This window comes from Lindgomyces ingoldianus, assembly GCF_010093535.1.
Source record: "Lindgomyces ingoldianus strain ATCC 200398 unplaced genomic scaffold BDR25scaffold_62, whole genome shotgun sequence".
In the NCBI taxonomy this organism is placed as follows: Eukaryota; Fungi; Ascomycota; class Dothideomycetes; order Pleosporales; family Lindgomycetaceae; genus Lindgomyces; species Lindgomyces ingoldianus.
The window spans coordinates 112435-130643 of NW_022985223.1; the positions used below are offsets into that span (position 1 = coordinate 112435).

The 18209-nt window shown below is 51.2% G+C and overlaps 7 protein-coding genes across 7 annotated transcripts; 1 reads left to right on the plus strand and 6 right to left on the minus strand.

Annotated features, from left to right (window-relative positions):
- Positions 1–343: 343 nt before the first annotated feature.
- BDR25DRAFT_298413 (uncharacterized protein) lies at positions 344–3522 on the minus strand. Its single transcript, XM_033689068.1, has 2 exons — positions 2652–3522; positions 344–2599 (listed from the first exon to the last, which is right to left on the minus strand). Exons 1-2 carry the CDS (start codon positions 3345–3347, stop codon positions 812–814), a joined length of 2484 nt encoding a protein of 827 aa, XP_033540002.1. The 5' UTR covers positions 3348–3522; the 3' UTR covers positions 344–811.
- Positions 3523–4201: 679 nt separating this feature from the next.
- On the minus strand, positions 4202–6972 carry BDR25DRAFT_347377 (uncharacterized protein; the record flags this gene model as incomplete). The annotated part of the gene is made up of 1 exon (XM_033694257.1): positions 4202–6972. One exon carries the CDS (start codon positions 6970–6972, stop codon positions 4369–4371), a length of 2604 nt encoding a protein of 867 aa, XP_033540003.1. The 3' UTR covers positions 4202–4368.
- A 1160-nt stretch (positions 6973–8132) lies between these two features.
- BDR25DRAFT_115658 (uncharacterized protein) lies at positions 8133–10520 on the minus strand. The gene is made up of 3 exons (XM_033683635.1): positions 10370–10520; positions 8374–10309; positions 8133–8303 (listed from the first exon to the last, which is right to left on the minus strand). The coding sequence occupies exons 1-3, from the start codon at positions 10410–10412 to the stop codon at positions 8243–8245; spliced, it is 2040 nt and encodes a 679-aa protein (XP_033540004.1). The 5' UTR covers positions 10413–10520; the 3' UTR covers positions 8133–8242.
- A 562-nt stretch (positions 10521–11082) lies between these two features.
- On the plus strand, positions 11083–11749 carry BDR25DRAFT_347379 (uncharacterized protein; the record flags this gene model as incomplete). The annotated part of the gene is made up of 2 exons (XM_033694258.1): positions 11083–11657; positions 11719–11749. The coding sequence occupies exons 1-2, from the start codon at positions 11344–11346 to the stop codon at positions 11747–11749; spliced, it is 345 nt and encodes a 114-aa protein (XP_033540005.1). The 5' UTR covers positions 11083–11343.
- Positions 11750–11887: 138 nt separating this feature from the next.
- BDR25DRAFT_115532 (phosphoglycerate kinase) lies at positions 11888–13812 on the minus strand. The gene is made up of 3 exons (XM_033683633.1): positions 13380–13812; positions 12875–13298; positions 11888–12823 (listed from the first exon to the last, which is right to left on the minus strand). Exons 1-3 carry the CDS (start codon positions 13443–13445, stop codon positions 12057–12059), a joined length of 1257 nt encoding a protein of 418 aa, XP_033540006.1. The 5' UTR covers positions 13446–13812; the 3' UTR covers positions 11888–12056.
- On the minus strand, positions 13681–15463 carry BDR25DRAFT_115583 (uncharacterized protein). The gene is made up of 6 exons (XM_033683634.1): positions 15307–15463; positions 15156–15246; positions 15073–15098; positions 14533–14884; positions 14308–14474; positions 13681–14252 (listed from the first exon to the last, which is right to left on the minus strand). The coding sequence occupies exons 1-6, from the start codon at positions 15370–15372 to the stop codon at positions 14181–14183; spliced, it is 774 nt and encodes a 257-aa protein (XP_033540007.1). The 5' UTR covers positions 15373–15463; the 3' UTR covers positions 13681–14180.
- A 487-nt stretch (positions 15464–15950) lies between these two features.
- Positions 15951–18155, minus strand: BDR25DRAFT_298428 (uncharacterized protein). The gene is made up of 4 exons (XM_033689069.1): positions 17932–18155; positions 17602–17868; positions 16442–17552; positions 15951–16389 (listed from the first exon to the last, which is right to left on the minus strand). Exons 1-4 carry the CDS (start codon positions 18122–18124, stop codon positions 16227–16229), a joined length of 1734 nt encoding a protein of 577 aa, XP_033540008.1. The 5' UTR covers positions 18125–18155; the 3' UTR covers positions 15951–16226.
- Between the last annotated feature and the right edge of the window lie 54 nt (positions 18156–18209).

The following is an 18209-nucleotide window of genomic DNA, read 5'->3' on the forward strand; positions in this document are numbered from 1 at the left end:
CGATCCACAATATTAATCTTACCAATTTAGAATTTCAGAGGGAGATTGACTAGCTTGTTGGTACGGCGACAACGCACACCGGTTTGACGGCTGCTGTCCAGTCCACGGATTCGATGAGTGATGCTGTGGGTCAAGCTGTCAACAGCCACAGCTTGTTAACCAAACTCGAGGGGTCCTCGTTTCTGTCTAGACTGTAAATCTTGGGTCCACCCACGTTTTCCTGAAGACCAACGTTTACCAGTGGAGCCTGACCGAATTTCTGACAGTAACCCTCTAGCTCAAAGCGGCTGCTACATTTTGTAGGGAAGATGTCGATCTTGATATTTGTGCATCTAAGGCTAGCCAACTACAACATTCCCCAGGGTATCAATACTATCGTATCCAGCTAGCTTCAGCAGTGAAGAAAGTTCCGTCTACAATTGAAAAGGCACAGACAAGGAAAAGGAAATGCTTGTCCTTGAAGCTAAAGTAGCGGAAGCTGCCGTTGCCGTTGCTGCGAACAGCAGTGGTCGCCCGTTCTGCCATCCACTCGTTTATTCGGTCGTTTGTGTGCAAAGAAAAAGTAAACATGATGTGATGTGATAGATACAAAAGAAACTATACGCGAAGCTGATTACAACCATCTAAAACAGGGACCATTTTCTACAGACAAACATATAGAACAAAGAGACAGAGACGGAAACAAGTATCGCTAAAGTGCTGCACAGGAAAGAGAAGGATTATATCTCTCAAAGTACCAACCAACCAACCACAATAAAAAAAGCTCTTCATACAAAAGGAAGGAGAAAAGAAATGTAGGTATAATTAGAAATTAGAAAGGCTGCCCATGGAATTCCTCACCATTGAGGACTCGTCGCGCTTCGTCGAGTCGTCTTCTCCACTCCTTGCGCTCGTACTGATCGCCTTCAACGCTTTGGAGATTCGTACACACCTGCTGGAAACTCGCCGCAAGGCTATAGACTAGCTGTTTTTCTTCTTCGTTTAGGGCGAGTTTGGGTTTAGATTTTGATGGTGGAGTCTCGAGAAGGGTACTGAAGAGTTTGGAAGTTTGAAGCCCGCTCGCGAGATCATCGGGAGGAGATGGCCCACGGGGAGTCGAGGTTTGACCAGGAGATTTCGTGCCGTTTGCTCGCATGTTGATTGCGGAATCTGAGCGGGGAGAAGTATTTAAGTGCTGTGCATCGTTACGTTGTGTAACCGTGTGATTAAACTGTTGCGAAAACTGATCCATCACCTCGTTGTTGTCGTCCTCTTCATCAGACTGTTCCTCCGCGGCGGTAGCAAAAGATGCTATTGTCGACACAGAATCCACGCTCGAGTTCCGCTGATGAAGTGATATTCTCTTGACAGAGTTTGTGGATGCTTGGCGGTCATAGGCCGTCGTTACTGGACGGGTAGTTGCAACGGATGAGCCAGAGCTTGAGCTCGATCTGCGACTTGCTGAGCTATAGGTTCCCATAGCGCTGTGGAGGAAGAAGTGTTCATAGTCGAAGGCGTCTACCCGGTCTTCGTGACGTGCCGCAACAGGCATTTCGTACACGGCATCTTCGTAGACACTGTCGCCTTGCGGCTCCGCATCCTCGCCCTCAACTGACACGAAGTCAATATCGTCCATGTCATCTTCGTCTTTTTCTTGGCCTAAACCTTCATCTTCTGCCTGAGGTGCCTCTAGCTGGAAATCTTCAGCATCTTCGTAGTGGCTAGTGGGATAGTCTTCGATGTCTTCAGGCTCTTGCTGCTCGGGTATGACATTGGTCTCCTTGGGAGATCCCACGTTTCTTGGGCTCTCACTAGGGGTGAGCCTAGGAGTAGATGGGCTACTCTCTTCATCTTCGTACAGCGCTTTTCGAACAGGTGATTCTGTTTTGATCCCCACGCCAGCATCTGCAGTCACGGGAGAACCGCCACTTTTGTAAGCCTGTGCTCCTGCATACCAAATCTCCGCAGAGGTAAACGGGCTTGGAGTGCGTAAGCTCTGTAAGCTGCGTCGGCGGAGATGATCTTCTTTCGCTCGTTGCTTGAGACTCGAAATTCTGCCTTTCAAATCGTTCATTTGAGACCGCAGATCCGTGGTCATAGATTCTGAGCGGCGGAGCTTAGACCCGTCATCATCTTCTTTTAACGTCTCAAGGGTGTTAGGGGGAGATTTTGATCCCCTAGAGTAGGAACGCAAGGAGTGGTCCTGGTCCTCATTGGTCCCGCGGCGCTCGCGCATAACTTCATAACTTCGTGATTCCCTAATCGGAAACCGGCCTTGACCATAACATTCTGGAGACCACGGCCCACTTGCAAGCCCCATTGCGCTCGACGCTCGTTTGCCGGGATTGATTCTGCTAAAGTTTGAAGGCGGGAAGGGTGCCGGTACGGAAGTCTCGCTGAGCACTCGTGAGTGGCCAGGACTATTGCCATTCGCCGATAATGGAGAGGAATAGTATTGCTTCGTCCTCGGAGGTATGGGCCCAATTCCACCGTATAATCGCCTGTCTCGTTCACGAGCCGCGGAGAGTTGGTGCGAGAGTTCCGAGGCCATCTTCATCGTGTTGAAGGTCGGGGAGACTACAAGAGACTGTCGGGCGCCTCGTAAGTTCCCTTCCATAACCTGTGCACTTGTCAGTGGCCGTTAGACCTTTCCCAACCAGGGCTATTCATACGTTCAACCGTTTCTTGGCATTAGCCAGAATGATTTCAGCTCGTCTGCTGAGCGCCGCAGAGGAGTACATGTCGTCCTCAGCATCAGATTGTCCGTCGAACCATCGATCGTTGTCCATATCCTCCTCCCCATTGGCTGTAATGGGGAACTGGTCGTGCTCTTCGGCGTCGTCCAGCACCACACCGCTGTCGTCAAAGTCGAATCCTCCCGGCCCATCGAACCCGGGCCACTTCATATTCTCGAGATCCTCACTGTGCAGACTCGACGTATTGCTCATCCTGCGCTGCTGGTTCCCTTGCCAGTTGTTATCCATGGTGGGTGTTGGCAAAGAGGATCCGATGGTCGGGGATGAGGCCAGCACATCGTCGCGCAGACGGTGCTTTTTCGACGCAACGTCGGAATCAGTCATCGTAGTGCGCAGCGTCGAGCGTGACGACTGCGTTGAGAGAGGCGGCGACTTGATTTGAGGTGAAGGGCCGCGACGTCCTTGGGGCGCAGATGCCAGCTTGATAGAGTGCGTGGAACGATTGGAGTGCGAGTAGAGCAGACTGGAGGGACTCGGCGGGCGCTCGACGTATGGGCTCGGCGAAAGACTGCGCAGAGCATCAACCTCTGGGAGTATCATACAAGCGTCTGAAAGAGTAGGGGAGCGCGGGGATGGAAGCCCAGTGGGCACGGGTAAAGTTGTTGCTGCCATGGTTGGTCTGCGGGTGGATTATATTGGGTCGCAGCTGAACATGGTTGAATGCTGCACGTTGTGGACAACAAGCACTTCGTGTGCCAATTGGCGCAGCGCCCACAGGTTTCTGGTCGTGAGACAGAGGTCAAGAGGAGGGAGATACAAAGAGGACGCGTGCGACGGGCAATTTCAGGCCGCGCTTTGCCAGAAGGCCAAGGGTTATTGAAGACGACTGCACTGACCAGGAGGTCCTCAAAGGGCTGCTGTTAGGGGTTGACTAAGGCGATGGATGAGCCCGGCAACTGGAATATTTGCCCACTATTCTCCGGCCCGCTATTCACTTGGTTGGAGGACCTTTTTCCGACTCCTATGCTAATCTCTATTCCCTGCCTCATAGCACCAAGAAACACTCCCGTCATGACCCATTCACACGTCTCCCTTTGACGTCCATCGCTCCGACTCGTCTTCTCTGCCAGGAAGCTGAGCCGCTCTTTCAGCTCCCGATATATTGGAAATCAGGCGCACCGAACACACGCGTAAATTCACGATACACCAGACATGCGGTTCGCGATCCTTTGCTTTTACTTGTGCTCCCCAGCTGCAGCCTTGTGTCTGCACGGCTGACGCACGGGAAGGGATCGACCTAGCATGGCCGAGCATGACAGGCGCCATCAGGGAAAAGGAAGCAGCCATTTAAAATCACCACCTCTCAGGTGCAAACTTCACCTCATCGTCAGCAAGCGATTATTGTGACTTTTGCTTTGTGCAGGGTAGTCTATCTGTATTACAAGCAGCTGCCTGCAAAACGCTGGTTCCATCCAGGAATATCGAGCTCTTATGCAAAAGACATCTTCAGAGTTTCTATGCCTGCTCCGCCGTCGCAATTACCAACAATCTCGAGCTCTCATGCAAAAGTCCTCTTCATGGTGTGCCTGCCCTGGTACGCCGTCAAAATGCATTTACAAAACACCAGCTCCTGTACTCGTTCATGCAACCTCGCTATGCAGTAAAACAAAAGCTTCCATTCCCAGCTCCCAACTCAAAGAAAGTCATCATCGTCCCAGCCCAAGGCGTCATAAATATTCTCCTCCTGACTCTTCACAGGCGTCGAGAAGGTAGGTAGATGGGGTGGTAGAGGAGAATCAGCAACTACTGCATTCTCCTTAGTCGGTGTGGCAAATATGGCCGTTGGTGGAGAGGAGATCTTGGATGGAGACGCGGAATTTTTATCAGTAGCGTTCACAGGTGTGGCAAATATCATTCTGCGTGCTGGCCCTGAGGACATCATCGACTTGTTCGTCGATGCCTTCGATGGTGTTTCGGTGATACTCGATGCAGCCATGTCCTGTGCCGTTATACTACGTGGAACAGCTCCAGCCACGATCGAGGACGTTGGACGCACGGCTGATGATGGGACATAGAAGTTGCTTGAAGCAGGCGTGTCGCTTTTACTGTCTCGACCAAATGGATTGTGATGGCGAATTGGAGTCCACTCGTCGACGTCCTTGGTCCTCCTAACGGTTCGTGGTGTCGCAGAGACTTGAACATCTTTCGTTACTTTCCGGACAGGGTTGGCTGGTTTTTTGGATTTTGTGGGAACACCGAAACCTCTTCGCTCGACTTCGTCAGCGTAGCTTCCGGCCGCGAGTCCTCGATTGGGCTTCTTTAGGGCTGTGATAGCCTCTTTGAGATCTTCCTCGACTCTCCTCTTCTGTTTCAGCTTCGCTGCTGCCGCAGCTGATGTGCTCAAGTCGATTTCCCGTCCTTTGAGATGCTTGAATTGCGACATGGATTGTCTCACGGCTGCTGAGGGACTACGGCTGAAGGGAATCGCAGACAATGGCACTTCACTCGCTTCTCGCTTGATGCCATTGAGCAAGCCGGAGTCTGTACTGGAACGACTCAGAGATGGTGTTGGGCGCCGCTGAGCAGCTTGCGAGGTCCTGTCGGATGCGACTCGGCCTAAGGTACGGCGCGACTTCTTCGCATCAGGCTCCTTCGGCTCCCCAGACTTACGCGATGCTGTCGGAGGCTTCATTGCCTTTCGTTTAGGAGGGGATCCATGTACAGGTCCGCCGAGCTTCTTGTTAATCATCATGGCCTGTTCTGGGAGTCTGTTCATGTAAAAGGGGATGATAACCTCTATACAGAAGCTCTGTAGTCTGTCGCCACCACCTTCCTTTTTGGATGATTTCGCATCAAAGTCGATGAGTTCGTCCTGATCGACAGACTGCCAGATACAGAGTTTATCCAGCAGCAAGTCGAGGCGCAGATTGATGTCGTCGAGTTTCTTCTTACGTTTCTTCGGCTTCTCTTGAGTCTCTCTCTGTGTCTGGATCTCCTTCGTTTCTTCTTCAAGCTGTGGCTTGTAAGTCGACAGGGCCTCCAGCGCTATGATTTCAAGCATCAAAATCATCTGCGTCAACGTCTCACGTATACGAATGTCTCCAACTCGTCTCTTGATTTGTTGGTCAATAGTCTCCTCACCGTATATTTCTGGACCTGGCATCCCGCTTATCCACCATCTCTTTATCATATCGCCTTCCTGGGGATACACTCCATCCCTGCTGATCTTGGCCTTCTTCCTGGATTTCTTGGGCTTTGCGGGACCATCCAGTAGGTCGTCATCAGAAAAAGCTCCTGGGGGTATAGATTTGATGATATCCGGAAGCTTTTCACGGTACTTCTTCTCACAAGCTTTATGGCTTATGAGCATGGATTTCAGGAAAGCAACCAGCTCGTAAGTCGGTGGGGCTCCCTCTTCAGAGGAGGAGAATGCCGCACGAATCCGAGCAATAGGTCCTTTAGCAAAGTAGGCCAGAGATGTCTTAGACATATATAAAGCGTCCAGATACTGCTGCACGAGGGTTTCGAGTTGTTGTTGTGGGGACGGGGCCTCCACTAGTACACCTTCAGGTTGATCCGGCACAACCGAGTCGACTCTGTCACACTCTCTGGCCGCTCCATTTATGTCTGCTGAATTTGGCTCTATTTGGACGGATTTTGGCCGAAGCATAGCGATCTTTGTTCGCTTCATGGGCCCCTCTTCCGGCTCAGCCGTCACAGCAGCCTGCTGCCACCAATGTGTCCCACTTGACTCGCTCAGTTCAACCTTGGGAAACCTCGGGTATTGCATTAGGTTAGAGGGATCCCACAAGTCCCCTACATCCTTTTCTTTCAGCCAGCTTGCAAGCTTGCACAAGCTGTACACGCGCGATTGAACGCGCTCGACGGCATACAACGCCCTGTTAGCCTCATGGCGTGCGATGAGCAGCTTTGGTGGCGCATTGTCCTGTTGCTGAGAATCATGGTGTTTCTCGAGGACATCGATGTGTGCGGCGAACAATCGGGCAGGAGAGGCGGAATTGGGAGTGGTGTCGAGAAAGGTGAGAGGGAGTTGTGACCGACCGATGATCCGGACCGGTTTGAAGGTATATGGTGTTTCGTACGGAGCGTCCGGACATGGCTTGATCACGAATGGCTTGTTGAATGTTCCCAGTCCGCAGATCTGATCTCGTTTGCGCTTCGTGGGGAGTTGTGGTTTGGACTCGGAGTCGCGTTTCGTAGAGAGACCGAGGGTTGTGGAAGGAGTCTTAGATATTGATTGGATCATTGTCTTCGTTTGCGATGCGTACGAGGCCATTGAGAGTTCTCATGGCTGTGTCGTGGGCGGGGTGGGGAAAAGTGTTGGGGTAAAGAGGTCGTGTTTCTCGACGCGTTCCTGATGAGAATCTATACAGTCTGTGCTTCTAATGCGTCATTGGCCCGGTGGCCGGTGGCCGGAGCTTGTCCTCAAATATCCGATGCAGCTCCTAGTAACACCTAGATCAACACTCTGCATGATCCAAATTCAGGGCCAAGAGCATGACTTCTTACGTTCACAATATGTATTAGCTGCTCCATACGTCAGTCTCCTAGCAGCTAATCCCTCTACATGCAGCCATAATTGCTTAAATACTCACGAAACAGACGCTGTCACCTGATCTACCCTCCTCTCCGCAACTACACAATCTGAACTTCATCATCTACCCAATCTCGAATTGTCGCATTGCCCAGGTGACTTCGAACCCGCCAGCCAGTCCTTCAACGTCCTTCCCCTCAATCCTTCCAGACTCAACCCCAATTTCAACTCCAATTTCAGCTCCAATCCCAACCCCAACCCCAACCCACCCCCTACCACCACTCCTCTGTCTCCCCCTAGAACTGCGCCACGCCATCTACACATGCCTCAGCATACACTGCCAGCCCGGTTACCCCATAACCTAAAGCTCGCACGACGCACCACCCCTACACCTCCTTCTCACCAGCCCCCAAATCTGCACCAAAGCCCTCACGCACTTCTACCGTCATATCACCTTCCGCTTCCACCCGCTCAGCCGCGCCCGCGTCCCGCGTGATAGCATTCGCGCGGGCACGCTGTCTGCCATCCGTCGCGCGCAAAAGGTGGAATGGGTGTTGTTGTGGAGTGTTGCGGTTGCGCGGATGGGAGTAGCCCAGGAGCTTACGCATTTGCCGTAGTGGATAAGTGGGTGGCTAGAGGAGCAGGTATGGTTGTTGAAAGAAGAAGGGTCGGTGTTGAAGGATGTGTCAAGTATGGGTGTGTAGGAGAGAAAGAGGGAGTTGTTGGAGCCGTTGTGGTTGCTGAAAGAAAGGGTGAGGTTCCGAGTTGGGATCGTTATTGCTGTGGAGGATAAGGAGGGGTTTTTGAGGGAGCGGATTGAAGAGTATGGTAGGGAGTTGAATGAGGACTAATTAGGTCGAGATCCTTCCACGACAAACGTGACAAAGGAAATGATTCCAAAAGTAATAATCAAGAAAGTGCCGAAACTCTATATTTCTATTCGATTGTATTAAAAAGCCTGCTTTCCCACGTAATCAATCGGGATACCTGGCAAAATACTTCTATCCAGCTATCAACTCTCAACACCATACCTCTTAAGTGTGGCTTTCGCCGTCGTAACCTTCATCCCAATCCTATCATCCCATTAGCCACTCATCGTCTCAACCTCGGCTGAACCCATATTGGAGAAAGGGAGTAACATACCTGGCATCCAAATCATAACTCTCCCACCTCCCAACCTCGTCCAACCAAACCCTACATTCCTCCAACTTCTCCTTATCACTCTCCGGCATCGCATCCCTATCCACCTCCCTCCAAAGATTCGCTGCCATCTCGTATCTTGCACATGGAGCCGTCCACGAATCCTTCAAGTGTCCCTTGAACAGCGTCTTGTCATGGGCGAGGATCTCTTCCTTGAGGACCATTTTCGCCTTATCCGTATTGTTCATACTACGTAACGTAGCCGCACGCAACAAGGCCAGAATCCCTTTTTCATCCAGCCCTTCTTTCTCCCAATAGGGGTTTTGCTCGGATTCGCTCCACGCGAGATTATCGAGAGAGGTTTGCAGATGTCTCGTTTTCATCCTCTTAAGCCCGTTCCAGAAATATATCATTTCCTCTATAGGGCTAACACCTACGGCATCGATCAATTCGCAGTCCCAGTCCTTAGCTCTCTGCTCCCATTTCTGGATCTTGCGGGTCACGAAGACGTCAAAAGGGAGTTGGCGCGCCATGAATTTCTTCCTGCCGGTGTTGGGCACGACTTTCTTGAAGAGGTCTTCGGCTTTGGCTTTCTCCTCTTTTGCCTTGTCTGGATTCGCAGTCTTGTTGCGACGGTATAATTCTACGTGCGCGGCGCCGCTGATGTAGTAGTACAATCCGTGACTCCAGTTGTTCAGTTTGATGCATGTCTGAAACGCCGTGGACGTGCCCTCGTAATCATGCAGATTCATTGCATTTAGACTCATCTCAAACCAGCGTAACGCTTCCAGCTGCTTTAGCGGGGACTCGGACGATTTAGCCATGAAGTCAACCGCATCTTCGAGTTCCTTCTCACTCGCCAGCATACGCGCTTCTTCGAGAAGCAAGAGATGGGACCTAGGGTACCTCTTCCTCATCTCCACTAACAGCACTTTACACCGTTCCTTCGGGTACGAACCTTCGCCTCGTTGGGGAATGATGTCGCAGAATCCAGCCAGACCGTTGTAGAAGCCGAAGAGAACAAGGCCTGCCAGCGCGCCGTGGATGTTGTGGAATTTGGTGGCTTGCCACAGCATTTGAATACCGCGTTCACGATCGCCCTTAAAGCCTACGATTTTCAACAGTGTTGCGAAAGCTGGTGGGACAAGAGATATTAATAAAAGAAGGATGCCGAAGCAGAAATTGGCACCGGAGATGATGAATACGTCTACGGGGTGATCTCCGTATAGAGCTAAATCATCGCTTGCTTGGATAGTGTCTGAGGCAGTGAGCCCGGCGAAGTCTTCTCCGGGGTCCGGGACTGAATCAGACGGTTCGGAGGGTAAATTAGGTGCGGCACTGGATTTGAGGTCGAGGTCCCGTTTTACGGTGTCCATGTCAACTGTTTCTCCCTTTTCCGTTGGTATCCCCAGATGTCCCCTATACTCAACTGGAGTCTCGAGGTCCTGGCGTTCTTCATCAGCATCAACGAAGTCGAAGTCTTCGCCGTCCTCATCTCCGCCTCCTTTCCCTTTCTCTTCGTTAACATCCGTCTTCGCCTCCTCCTTAACTTCTTTGCATAGACTCGTAGAAGATCCTGCTGCAGACTGTCCAAGCTTAGGAACCGTGAGAGGGCTCCCACCCTGTGTCGGACTCGTCGAATTCTCGGACCTTGTCGAATTCAAAGAGCTCACACTCCTCTCTCTTAAGAACTTCCTCTCAGCATCCATAACACCCTCCAGTGTCAAGTACGCCTTCCTCAGTTTATAGAAGCTCTTGATCGCCTCCGTCAAACTCTCATTCAAGACCCCCACAATCGCGCTCATCAATTGCGCCTCAGCCAGACAAACTGCATACTCAGTACCAGGCGGAAAGATGGGAGATTGGTACGAATGAGTACGGTGGGCGCGTCGTTGATGCTCGTACGCGGCATTCTCGGCATCGGAGAGGGTCTCAGAAGCTACATTCCCCGATTAATGACCCTCCTCAACCACGCATAACTAGATAGAGAGAGCCGAACCTTCACGCATAATTTCCTGCTCAAATCCAAGGGTAGCCCGCATGAAGATCACCACTCCCTTTCCCAACTACCATTACGTAAGCCCGGGATCGAGTACCCGCGTAATTGCGGGCTTCTTGGGTGTTCTGAGTACCTGGTGGAATGGGGAAGACCCTTTGCTGAGACGTTCTTCGGCGCTGTCGACATCGTCGTCCATTATATAGGTAACAGCTGTATTCGCGTGACATGAGCATAAACATGGTAACATGGGGTTGACTGGATGCGGGGGAAACAGCATACCTGCCATTGCATCTTCAACTATTTGTGTTGTCAGTCCTCATTTCTCACGCAAGCTAGAAAATAGGTATTTACTCTGTGTAAGCTCATCAAGAGCGTTCAAACTCCTCGTCGATCCCGAAGCCTTCTGCCTCCCACCTCCCAACCAACCTCCGAGTTTCAGCATATCGCTTGCCAAGCCAAGCTTTCAGAACAAAGGAGAGAAGAGAGTAAGAAGAGTGAAGCGGCAGGGAAAGGAGTCCTGGTATTGACTACATCATGCTGGTGAGGCTAAATACAAGGAGTGGAACGACGGCAGTGGCATTGCTGACAGCCCGAAAGTCTTAGTCGAATAGAGTGGTACGTCACCGGTGAACCGGGGGAAGGCTAACCCGAAGGTATTTGTCCGCAGGGATGGACAGATAGACATATTGCTGGATCCTATGGGCGGCTCTTCATTATAGAGTGAAGGGCGTCTTGGACAAGAGAAAGCATTTCTTATCACAATAATTGAGGATCGAAACGGAGGCCAGAGAGCCGGTGAAAGCTGCAGCTTCACGTGACCCCTGCCAAGCTATCGGGCCGCTCTCTCGCAAATCACTCCCGAACGATCCAGCAGAGCCGCACGCATCAACAGCTTCAGCCACCTGCCACGCAACGCATCCCAGTTACGTATCCGCACAAATCGATCCTCCGTTCCCCCATCCACCCAACCCGCTATGTCCGCCTCAGCCCAAAACAGTTCGCAAACAAGCAAAGCCCTCGCCTCCGACTCCAAAAACGGTGACGCAGCCAAAGACGCCCAGAAGCCCGCCGCACAGCTCGAGGAAGACGATGAGTTTGAGGATTTCCCCGTAGAAGGTAACCCAAGCCTCGCTGTCCAGTTTAAACTGGGTGCTAGTAGAATGAATACTTACTGCGCAATGTCAGACTGGCCGGAAGAAGAGACACAGCTACCAGGCGGCAATGCGCATCTGTGGGAGGAGAGCTGGGATGACGATGATACGAATGAGGACTTTGCGGTGCAGCTGAGGTATGACATGGCTTTGTATATCGGTTCTGGGAAATGTGGGAGTGCTGATTTGGCCATCTAGGGAAGAGCTCAAGAAGCTTGGTCAGAAATGAACGAACGAGTCTCCATGCGATACAATGATTTGAGCAGGCAAGCCGGTGGCGTTATGATAAGGAGCGGGTTCACGATTCGACCTAGATTGCCGGTCTTTGGTAGAAAAGCAGTACTCGTCATGGGTTTGAAGGACAGCTTCCAGGCAATACAAACAGGCACATGGCATAATGGGTCAAGTATATCGTGAAGACTAAAGTATCAGTCGAGCTGTATTGAACCCTTGAAGAACTAATAACATACGTCATAACCTCGAGGAAGACCCTTCCCATCTATTTTAAGCCAATACTCTGAGCCACTGGTCATGATCTACTTACTTGACAGAGCCGACACACCTGGAAGATCCTTGCCCTCAAGCAGTTCGAGAGATGCTCCACCTCCAGTAGATACGTGGCTGAGCTTGTCTTCTACACCGTACTTGGCGGCAACGGTCGCAGTGTCACCACCACCGATGATGACGATCTTTCCGCTTTGTGCAGCGGCGACGGCGACATCCATGGTTTTCTTTGTGCCATTCGCGAAGGCCTCGAATTCGAAGACACCTGGTGGGCCGTTCCAGAGGATTGTCTTTGCCTCGTTAATGGTTTCCTTGTACAGGGCAATCGACTTCTCGCCGCAGTCAAGTCCCATCCAGCCGTCTGGAATACCATCCTTATCCTCGGCATATCCGGTCTTTGCATCCTTGGAGAAGCTGTCCGCAGTAATGTAATCTACTGGCAGAACAATTTTGACATTGTTATCCTTTGCCTTTTTAACCAAGTCTCCGACTGTCTTGCTGCCAGCCTCGTCGAACAGGCTGTTTCCGATAGCGACACCCTCAAGCGTCTTCTTGAACGTGAAAGCCATACCACCGCAGATGATAAGGCTATTGACCTTGCTGAGCAGGTTGTCGATGAGCTGGATCTTATCGGAGACCTTGGCGCCACCGAGGATTGCAAGAAAGGGCCTTGCAGGGTCCTCAAGGGCTTTGGCGAAGTACTCGAGCTCCTTCTTGACAAGGAACCCGGAGGCCTTTTGCGGGAGGTCTACGCCGACCATAGAGCTGTGGGCACGATGTGCTGTTCCGAAGGCATCGTCTGCAACCAATTAGCCCGAACACCCTCCCGAAAGTGTCTTGCAGCACTCACTGATATAAATATCCCCCAAAGCCGTCAACCCCTTCCTAAACTCCTCCACCTTCGCCTTATCCGCCTTAACCTTCTTCCCCTCAGCATCCTTCGAACTCCCCTCTTCCTCAGCATGAAACCTCAAATTCTCGAGCAAAATCACCTGCCCATCGGTCGCGGCATTGACCGTTGCCTCTGTCTCCTTCCCCACACAGTCCTCGGCGAAAATTACCTTCCGCCCGTCCAGCAGCTTCTCGAGCTCGGGAACAACCGGCTTGAGACTGTACTTCGGGTTTGGTTTGCCATCCGGGCGGCCGAGGTGCGACATCAGGATCACGGCTTTGGCGCCCTGCTCGACGGCATATTTGATTGTAGGGAGCGCGCCCACGATGCGTTGATTGTTGGTGATATTTTTGTTGGCGTCAAGGGGGACGTTGAAATCGACCTGTTGAGGTGAGCAGGATTAGATGAGAGCTCAATTCTAGGAGTGTGTATGAATATCAGGAAGGGGGATTGAGAGACTTACTCGGACGAGCACACGCTTTCCCTTGACGTCGACGTCGGTAATGGAGAGCTTGTTGGAGAGAGACATGGTGGTATGAAAGTCGTCCCGAAGCTGTAGTGCCTTATGTAGCTCTTGAAGGTCTCGAAGGGTACTTTGAAGAACCAATGTGTTCTTTTGAAGCGAAAAGAGGAGAATCGAAGACTACTTACGTCGAGGAAGGGAATGGAAAGAATTGGCGTGGGAGGCGCCGAATGTTTGTTGAATGGCTCTAGGTCAATCGATGGAGGGGCTGATGTGGGGTGACGCTGGCAGCTGCATATGCGCGAGATTTCCCTGTGACGAAAGTCCCTCCCGGTCCTTATCGAATTTGTCGGAAAAGCAAACGAGCTACTGACGTTGGAGGGCTGGAGTGATCCCAAAAGTAATTCTTATTAGTGTGTATAACTCAATTGCTCAAATTTTTCCTCACGCAGGTTCTCTCAAGACAGCCGAAGACACCACGCTCCGTTACTCCCGCGGCCGGAAAGCTATTCGCATTGCCTGCCCACATACACCAAAAGCAATCACCGTACCCTTAATTAACAGGAATTGTTATTGTAACCTAGCGATGGAATGTGAACACACTAACGCCTCCAGTCCAAAAAATCCAGCGCCATAATCATGCTCAGAACGCCAATTCACGGACCTAGTATGCAACCTTGGAAGCGCACTGCGCCAGAATCTCAAAAGAGTACTCCCTAATCCCAAATGCTTGGTCATCACTAATCCGAATTTACAATACATGACCTAGAAAGGGGATTCGTTAGAGGGCAATAGAGGTATTTAAGCTTCTTCAGAAGAGTTCGTGAGGGATAGGTATGCCGTCCAAGCAATACCGATAGTGGATACAAAGGGCTACAATTATGGTCAGTACGTGTAGTATCTATAGATGTAAGAGGCGTAAACTCACGATTTGGAACTGAATTGGCATGACTCGGAAGTTGAGAATCTGCACTGCTGGCCAGACCATATAGTTCGCCTTGAGGGCCGGAACATAGACGTCTTGGAACTTTCGCGTGACAGCTCGCTTCCCGCCGCCCTCGGCAATAGTCATGAAGGTGAAAAAACAGGCCAAACCTAGAACAAGTAAGACATCAGAAAAGCCAGGACACGGGGCTGGGGCAGCCGAAAATACCAATAGGAGCGAAGAGAAACTGGTCAAACGCTACTCGCTTCAGAGCAGGCATGAGAGCAGACGTCTTGGTGACGGGAAATGTCTTCGATAGGAAGCCAAACCACTTGTGCTGTATCGGGGCCATCAAGAAGCCGTATGCCATGAACCTGGTCAAGCGTTCAAAGTCGAAAGGGGGGGGCAGTCGGCGGGAGTCCGGAATAATCTCCCCTGCAGGCCATGGGTTCCGCTTGTCGAGCTCGTGAATTTGGATCGCAACGAAGTCGTCTTTGTCCGAGCCCCCAGGTTTGCGAACTACACGCTGCCGGATTGCCGTCAACGACTGTGCGACTGTATCGGCGATGCCACCCAATATCTGCAATCCGCTGTCAGCCTGGATTCATGTGCGGTGGTGAAAGATCATGTGATAACAGCGGGGTCGGGATCTGGAACGGTGATCGGATTCTACATTTAGAGGATCTTAAAGTAGGGGCATGAACGAGAGTAGGGAAATGTGATTTGGTGTCGGGTTTGACAGTGGATGGGGAGCGGGCGTCAACGTACGGCATTCGTAATCATGGTGGTAAGGACTGCACAAGCACTGTTAGCGATTCAGCGCATCAACAGGAGCTTTCTAGGGCCCATACCTGGACGACTGGCATAGTAGGAGTTGAACTTGCGGGTCAAAAGAGAGACTGCGGCCATTTGTAGGAGGAAGACTGCAGCGTGAAGAAGCGGCTAGACAGGATGTCGGTATTAGCGATGATTTCGTTTCAACGACCGAGTATGCCCGCTCACAATCTTGCCATAGATCCAGCGACTGTTGAGTTGATAGAGCAGGCGGCGCCGTGTATTCTCGATCATCTTGCCTCGAGGAAATGACGTTCTGCTATCGTCAATGGATGGAAGGTCCGTGTGTTTTCGTCAAGCCACCTGTTTGTCTGGCGGGGGCAAGGTGGCAGTCGGGCGGGTAGGCGTCTGAGTACCGGTGGACTTCTGTGTCGCGATACAAGAGTCGCAGTGGCGGCAGCGAGGGGAAATTCGTCGATGGAGTGCTCGTCCGGCGGGTGCACTCTGTGTTGTTGCAAGCCGGTTCGCTCGGCCTTGGTCGCAGGAGCAGTTGAGGCGAAGTCACGAACCGCAGCAAATCAGGTGAAAGAGATGACGATTGCGTTAGCGGCTATGCACCCCGGCCGATCAAACGTCCTCTCAAGGAGATAGTTCATGAAGCTCGGAGATGTTGTGGTACGAATAGATACTGAATTTGATTGTTATTCTATCTGAATGCTTTCTGTTCTACTTTAGAAGCGGAGTTCTTGCACCTACACGTTATGTTTAAACCTTGTGCGAGGCTTCCGAGGCTCCAGGAGCATCATTCGGATGCAAATTTGCGAAAGAAACGGAAACAGAATTGGACATTATCTATTCGTAGACCCTAAAATCTTGTGTGGCTCTCCGTGCTGCATGCACCCCTCATTCTGGACCCAGCTGCATCTGATACTATACTGAACTGACTCCCAACTATCTACTGCGCCTTCTCACCAAACATACAACGTAACTGGGATAACTTAGGACTGAAGCGTGCATCTTGTCGACACCTCTCCTCAATTCCAACAGGATGTCCCTGTCAATACTAGGACTCCTTTTAGATTGCCAACGTTCCCTCATCCAAGACATGTTGACCCTGTACAAACGGAAGGCGATCAAATCGATTTCCCTCATCCTTCTTTCTCGACTGCTACTACGCTCGGCAAGTCCCGTATGTCTGCAGCCTCTTGGGTTGCTAGATCAACTATACGAACGGCGTCTACATTCAAAACCCCTGATGAAAGTGCCAGGAATTTGATGTCCGCTGTATAACAGGCCCCGGGAGCAAGGTGCCTGTCGATATGTCAGAGACTGCTATTTTATCAGAGGCTCTGAGCCCACCCACCCTATCCGAACATCAGTAGTCAAGCAAATTAGCTCCGCCGGTTCAATCCTTGCATTCTTCTGTTTTGCATAGACGATGTTCTCGTCCACCACAGCACCCGCGAGCAGCTCTTTCTTATCGGTGCGCTGTGCACCGAGAGATGAAGTCGAAGGATTCGACTTGTGCCTCAATGCATCTCCCTTCCGCTTAGGAATGACTAGGACAGCCAATTTCCTCGTCTTATCGGAGCGGTTCACGATAAAGACATCCCAGTGAAACATATCTCCAACTTGGACTCGTGGTGGTCCAGTCACGGTCATGGTGACATTGATAACTTTACTGTATGCATCGTCGTCTTGCTGGCTTTGTTCATCCGGCGTTGGGAGGGAGTCTGGATCCGGGGCTTTAGGTGGTTGCGCAAGCGGATTGCTGAGCCTGTGAGCAGCTTTGACGAGATTGTTATTCTGCTCGACGGTGAAGTCTACTCCTGTCCTCCAGGTAATAGATAAATTGGGTCGACATTCTTCCGAAACTAGCACTTTTGCTGTCATTTTAAGATCTAGCACATGTCCGTCACTGCCGAAAATCGGCATTCCATCGGCTGCTAAATCTGGAGCGAGTTTGTAGAGAGAAGTGACTTGGTCTCCTGGCTTGTAAACCATCGCAGGCCCAGGGTGCTTGGCGATCGTCCTGACTTGGCCGCCGCGGAGGGTTAGACTGACCTCGTTAATGCAGACACTACACCCGGTGATATGGGCAACTTCAAGATCCAGCGATGCTATCAAGGATAGATCACTCAAGGTCGAGTGCACTTTCGAGTACCGCACCCGCCATACCAAGGCAGGTAAAGCTCGAAACAGACGTCTTTGGCCGTTCCTGATTGGGCGCACTAGTTCTTTGGCAACAGGAGCTGTCGGCACAATTTTGCTGATTCGGAGTGCAGAAAGTCGAGGATGAATGCCAGTCAGAGCCGGATCGTTCTCAAACGATTGGAGGAGGTTAAGCGCCGTTGGAACCTTACTGGGGAGATATTCATCATCCAGAACGTTTTTTTGTATTTTTTCAGTAGGCTTTAAAGATGCTGTCGGTTGGAAGTAGATGGCTGGTTTGTGAAATCTTCCTCGGGGTCGAGCTGTTCGTTCTCAGCAACAAAATCATGGGTAAGCCTCAAGCGGTCTTACAAATGAACACCTCGAATTTCCAAACCACATACACATGAGGGCCAGCTTCACCCTCAAGGCGGACGATTGATGGTTCATTTGATGTTTGAATGGTCTCTGAGAATATCAATTCTTTTGGCGGCGGGGGTTTTGCTTCTAGCTCAGGACTAGGAGCCGTGCCAAAGGCAAATGCTTCCACGTTGATAGCCAGCCTAGCAAGATACGCTTTCAGAGTACTTTCGTCTATCAACGGTGTCCGCAAGACAACGTAGACAGGCACAAGTTCATCTACACACCTAAATATAAGTAAGAGGTCTTGTATGAACTCTAAGAATCTTAATGCGGGCTTACCGAAGAGCAGAACTTGTCTCTGTGCCAGAAATGGTAGCATTGATTTCGTTTCATCCTCGATACTGCCGTCCCATGACTGGAGTTCATCCTCAAGGTCGATAAAGGAGTCGGACGGCACTACTGCCTCAAGAACAGAGCTTTCCACAAATTCGGCACTCCCACGAGGCTGAGAATCTGCAGAGCTTGCAGCCATCAGGATCCGCACACTTCGCGGTGACCGAAACTCTTTCACTGAAAAGAAAAGCCGACAGAGCTCACGTGCCGGACCAACGTGCACT

Excerpts from the sequence above, each read along its gene's own strand:
- BDR25DRAFT_115583 (XM_033683634.1), bottom strand. The coding sequence starts at position 15,372 with ATGATCGAGAATACACGGCGCCGCCTGCTCTATCAACTCAACAGTCGC. Across the intron at positions 15,099-15,155 it reads CTACTATGCCAGTCGTCCAG|TCCTTACCACCATGATTACG; the intron begins GTATGGGCCCTA and ends GTGCTTGTGCAG. Across the intron at positions 14,253-14,307 it reads TGCCAATTCAGTTCCAAATC|CCCTTTGTATCCACTATCGG; the intron begins GTGAGTTTACGC and ends CCATAATTGTAG.
- BDR25DRAFT_115658 (XM_033683635.1), bottom strand. The coding sequence starts at position 10,412 with ATGCGGGCTACCCTTGGATTTGAGCAGGAAATTATGCGTGAAG. Across the intron at positions 10,310-10,369 it reads GCAGGAAATTATGCGTGAAG|CTTCTGAGACCCTCTCCGAT; the intron begins GTTCGGCTCTCT and ends CGGGGAATGTAG. Across the intron at positions 8,304-8,373 it reads AGTTATGATTTGGATGCCAG|GATTGGGATGAAGGTTACGA; the intron begins GTATGTTACTCC and ends ATGGGATGATAG.
- BDR25DRAFT_115532 (XM_033683633.1), bottom strand. The coding sequence starts at position 13,445 with ATGTCTCTCTCCAACAAGCTCTCCATTACCGACGTCGACGTCAAGGGA. Across the intron at positions 13,299-13,379 it reads GAAAGCGTGTGCTCGTCCGA|GTCGATTTCAACGTCCCCCT; the intron begins GTAAGTCTCTCA and ends TCACCTCAACAG. Across the intron at positions 12,824-12,874 it reads TTTGGGGGATATTTATATCA|ACGATGCCTTCGGAACAGCA; the intron begins GTGAGTGCTGCA and ends AATTGGTTGCAG.
- BDR25DRAFT_298413 (XM_033689068.1), bottom strand. The coding sequence starts at position 3,347 with ATGGCAGCAACAACTTTACCCGTGCCCACTGGGCTTCCATCCCCGCGC. Across the intron at positions 2,600-2,651 it reads ATGCCAAGAAACGGTTGAAC|GTTATGGAAGGGAACTTACG; the intron begins GTATGAATAGCC and ends ACAAGTGCACAG.
- BDR25DRAFT_298428 (XM_033689069.1), bottom strand. The coding sequence starts at position 18,124 with ATGGCTGCAAGCTCTGCAGATTCTCAGCCTCGTGGGAGTGCCGAATTT. Across the intron at positions 17,553-17,601 it reads GAAATTCGAGGTGTTCATTT|CTCGACCCCGAGGAAGATTT; the intron begins GTAAGACCGCTT and ends GAGAACGAACAG. Across the intron at positions 16,390-16,441 it reads ACTACTGATGTTCGGATAGG|GCACCTTGCTCCCGGGGCCT; the intron begins GTGGGTGGGCTC and ends ACATATCGACAG.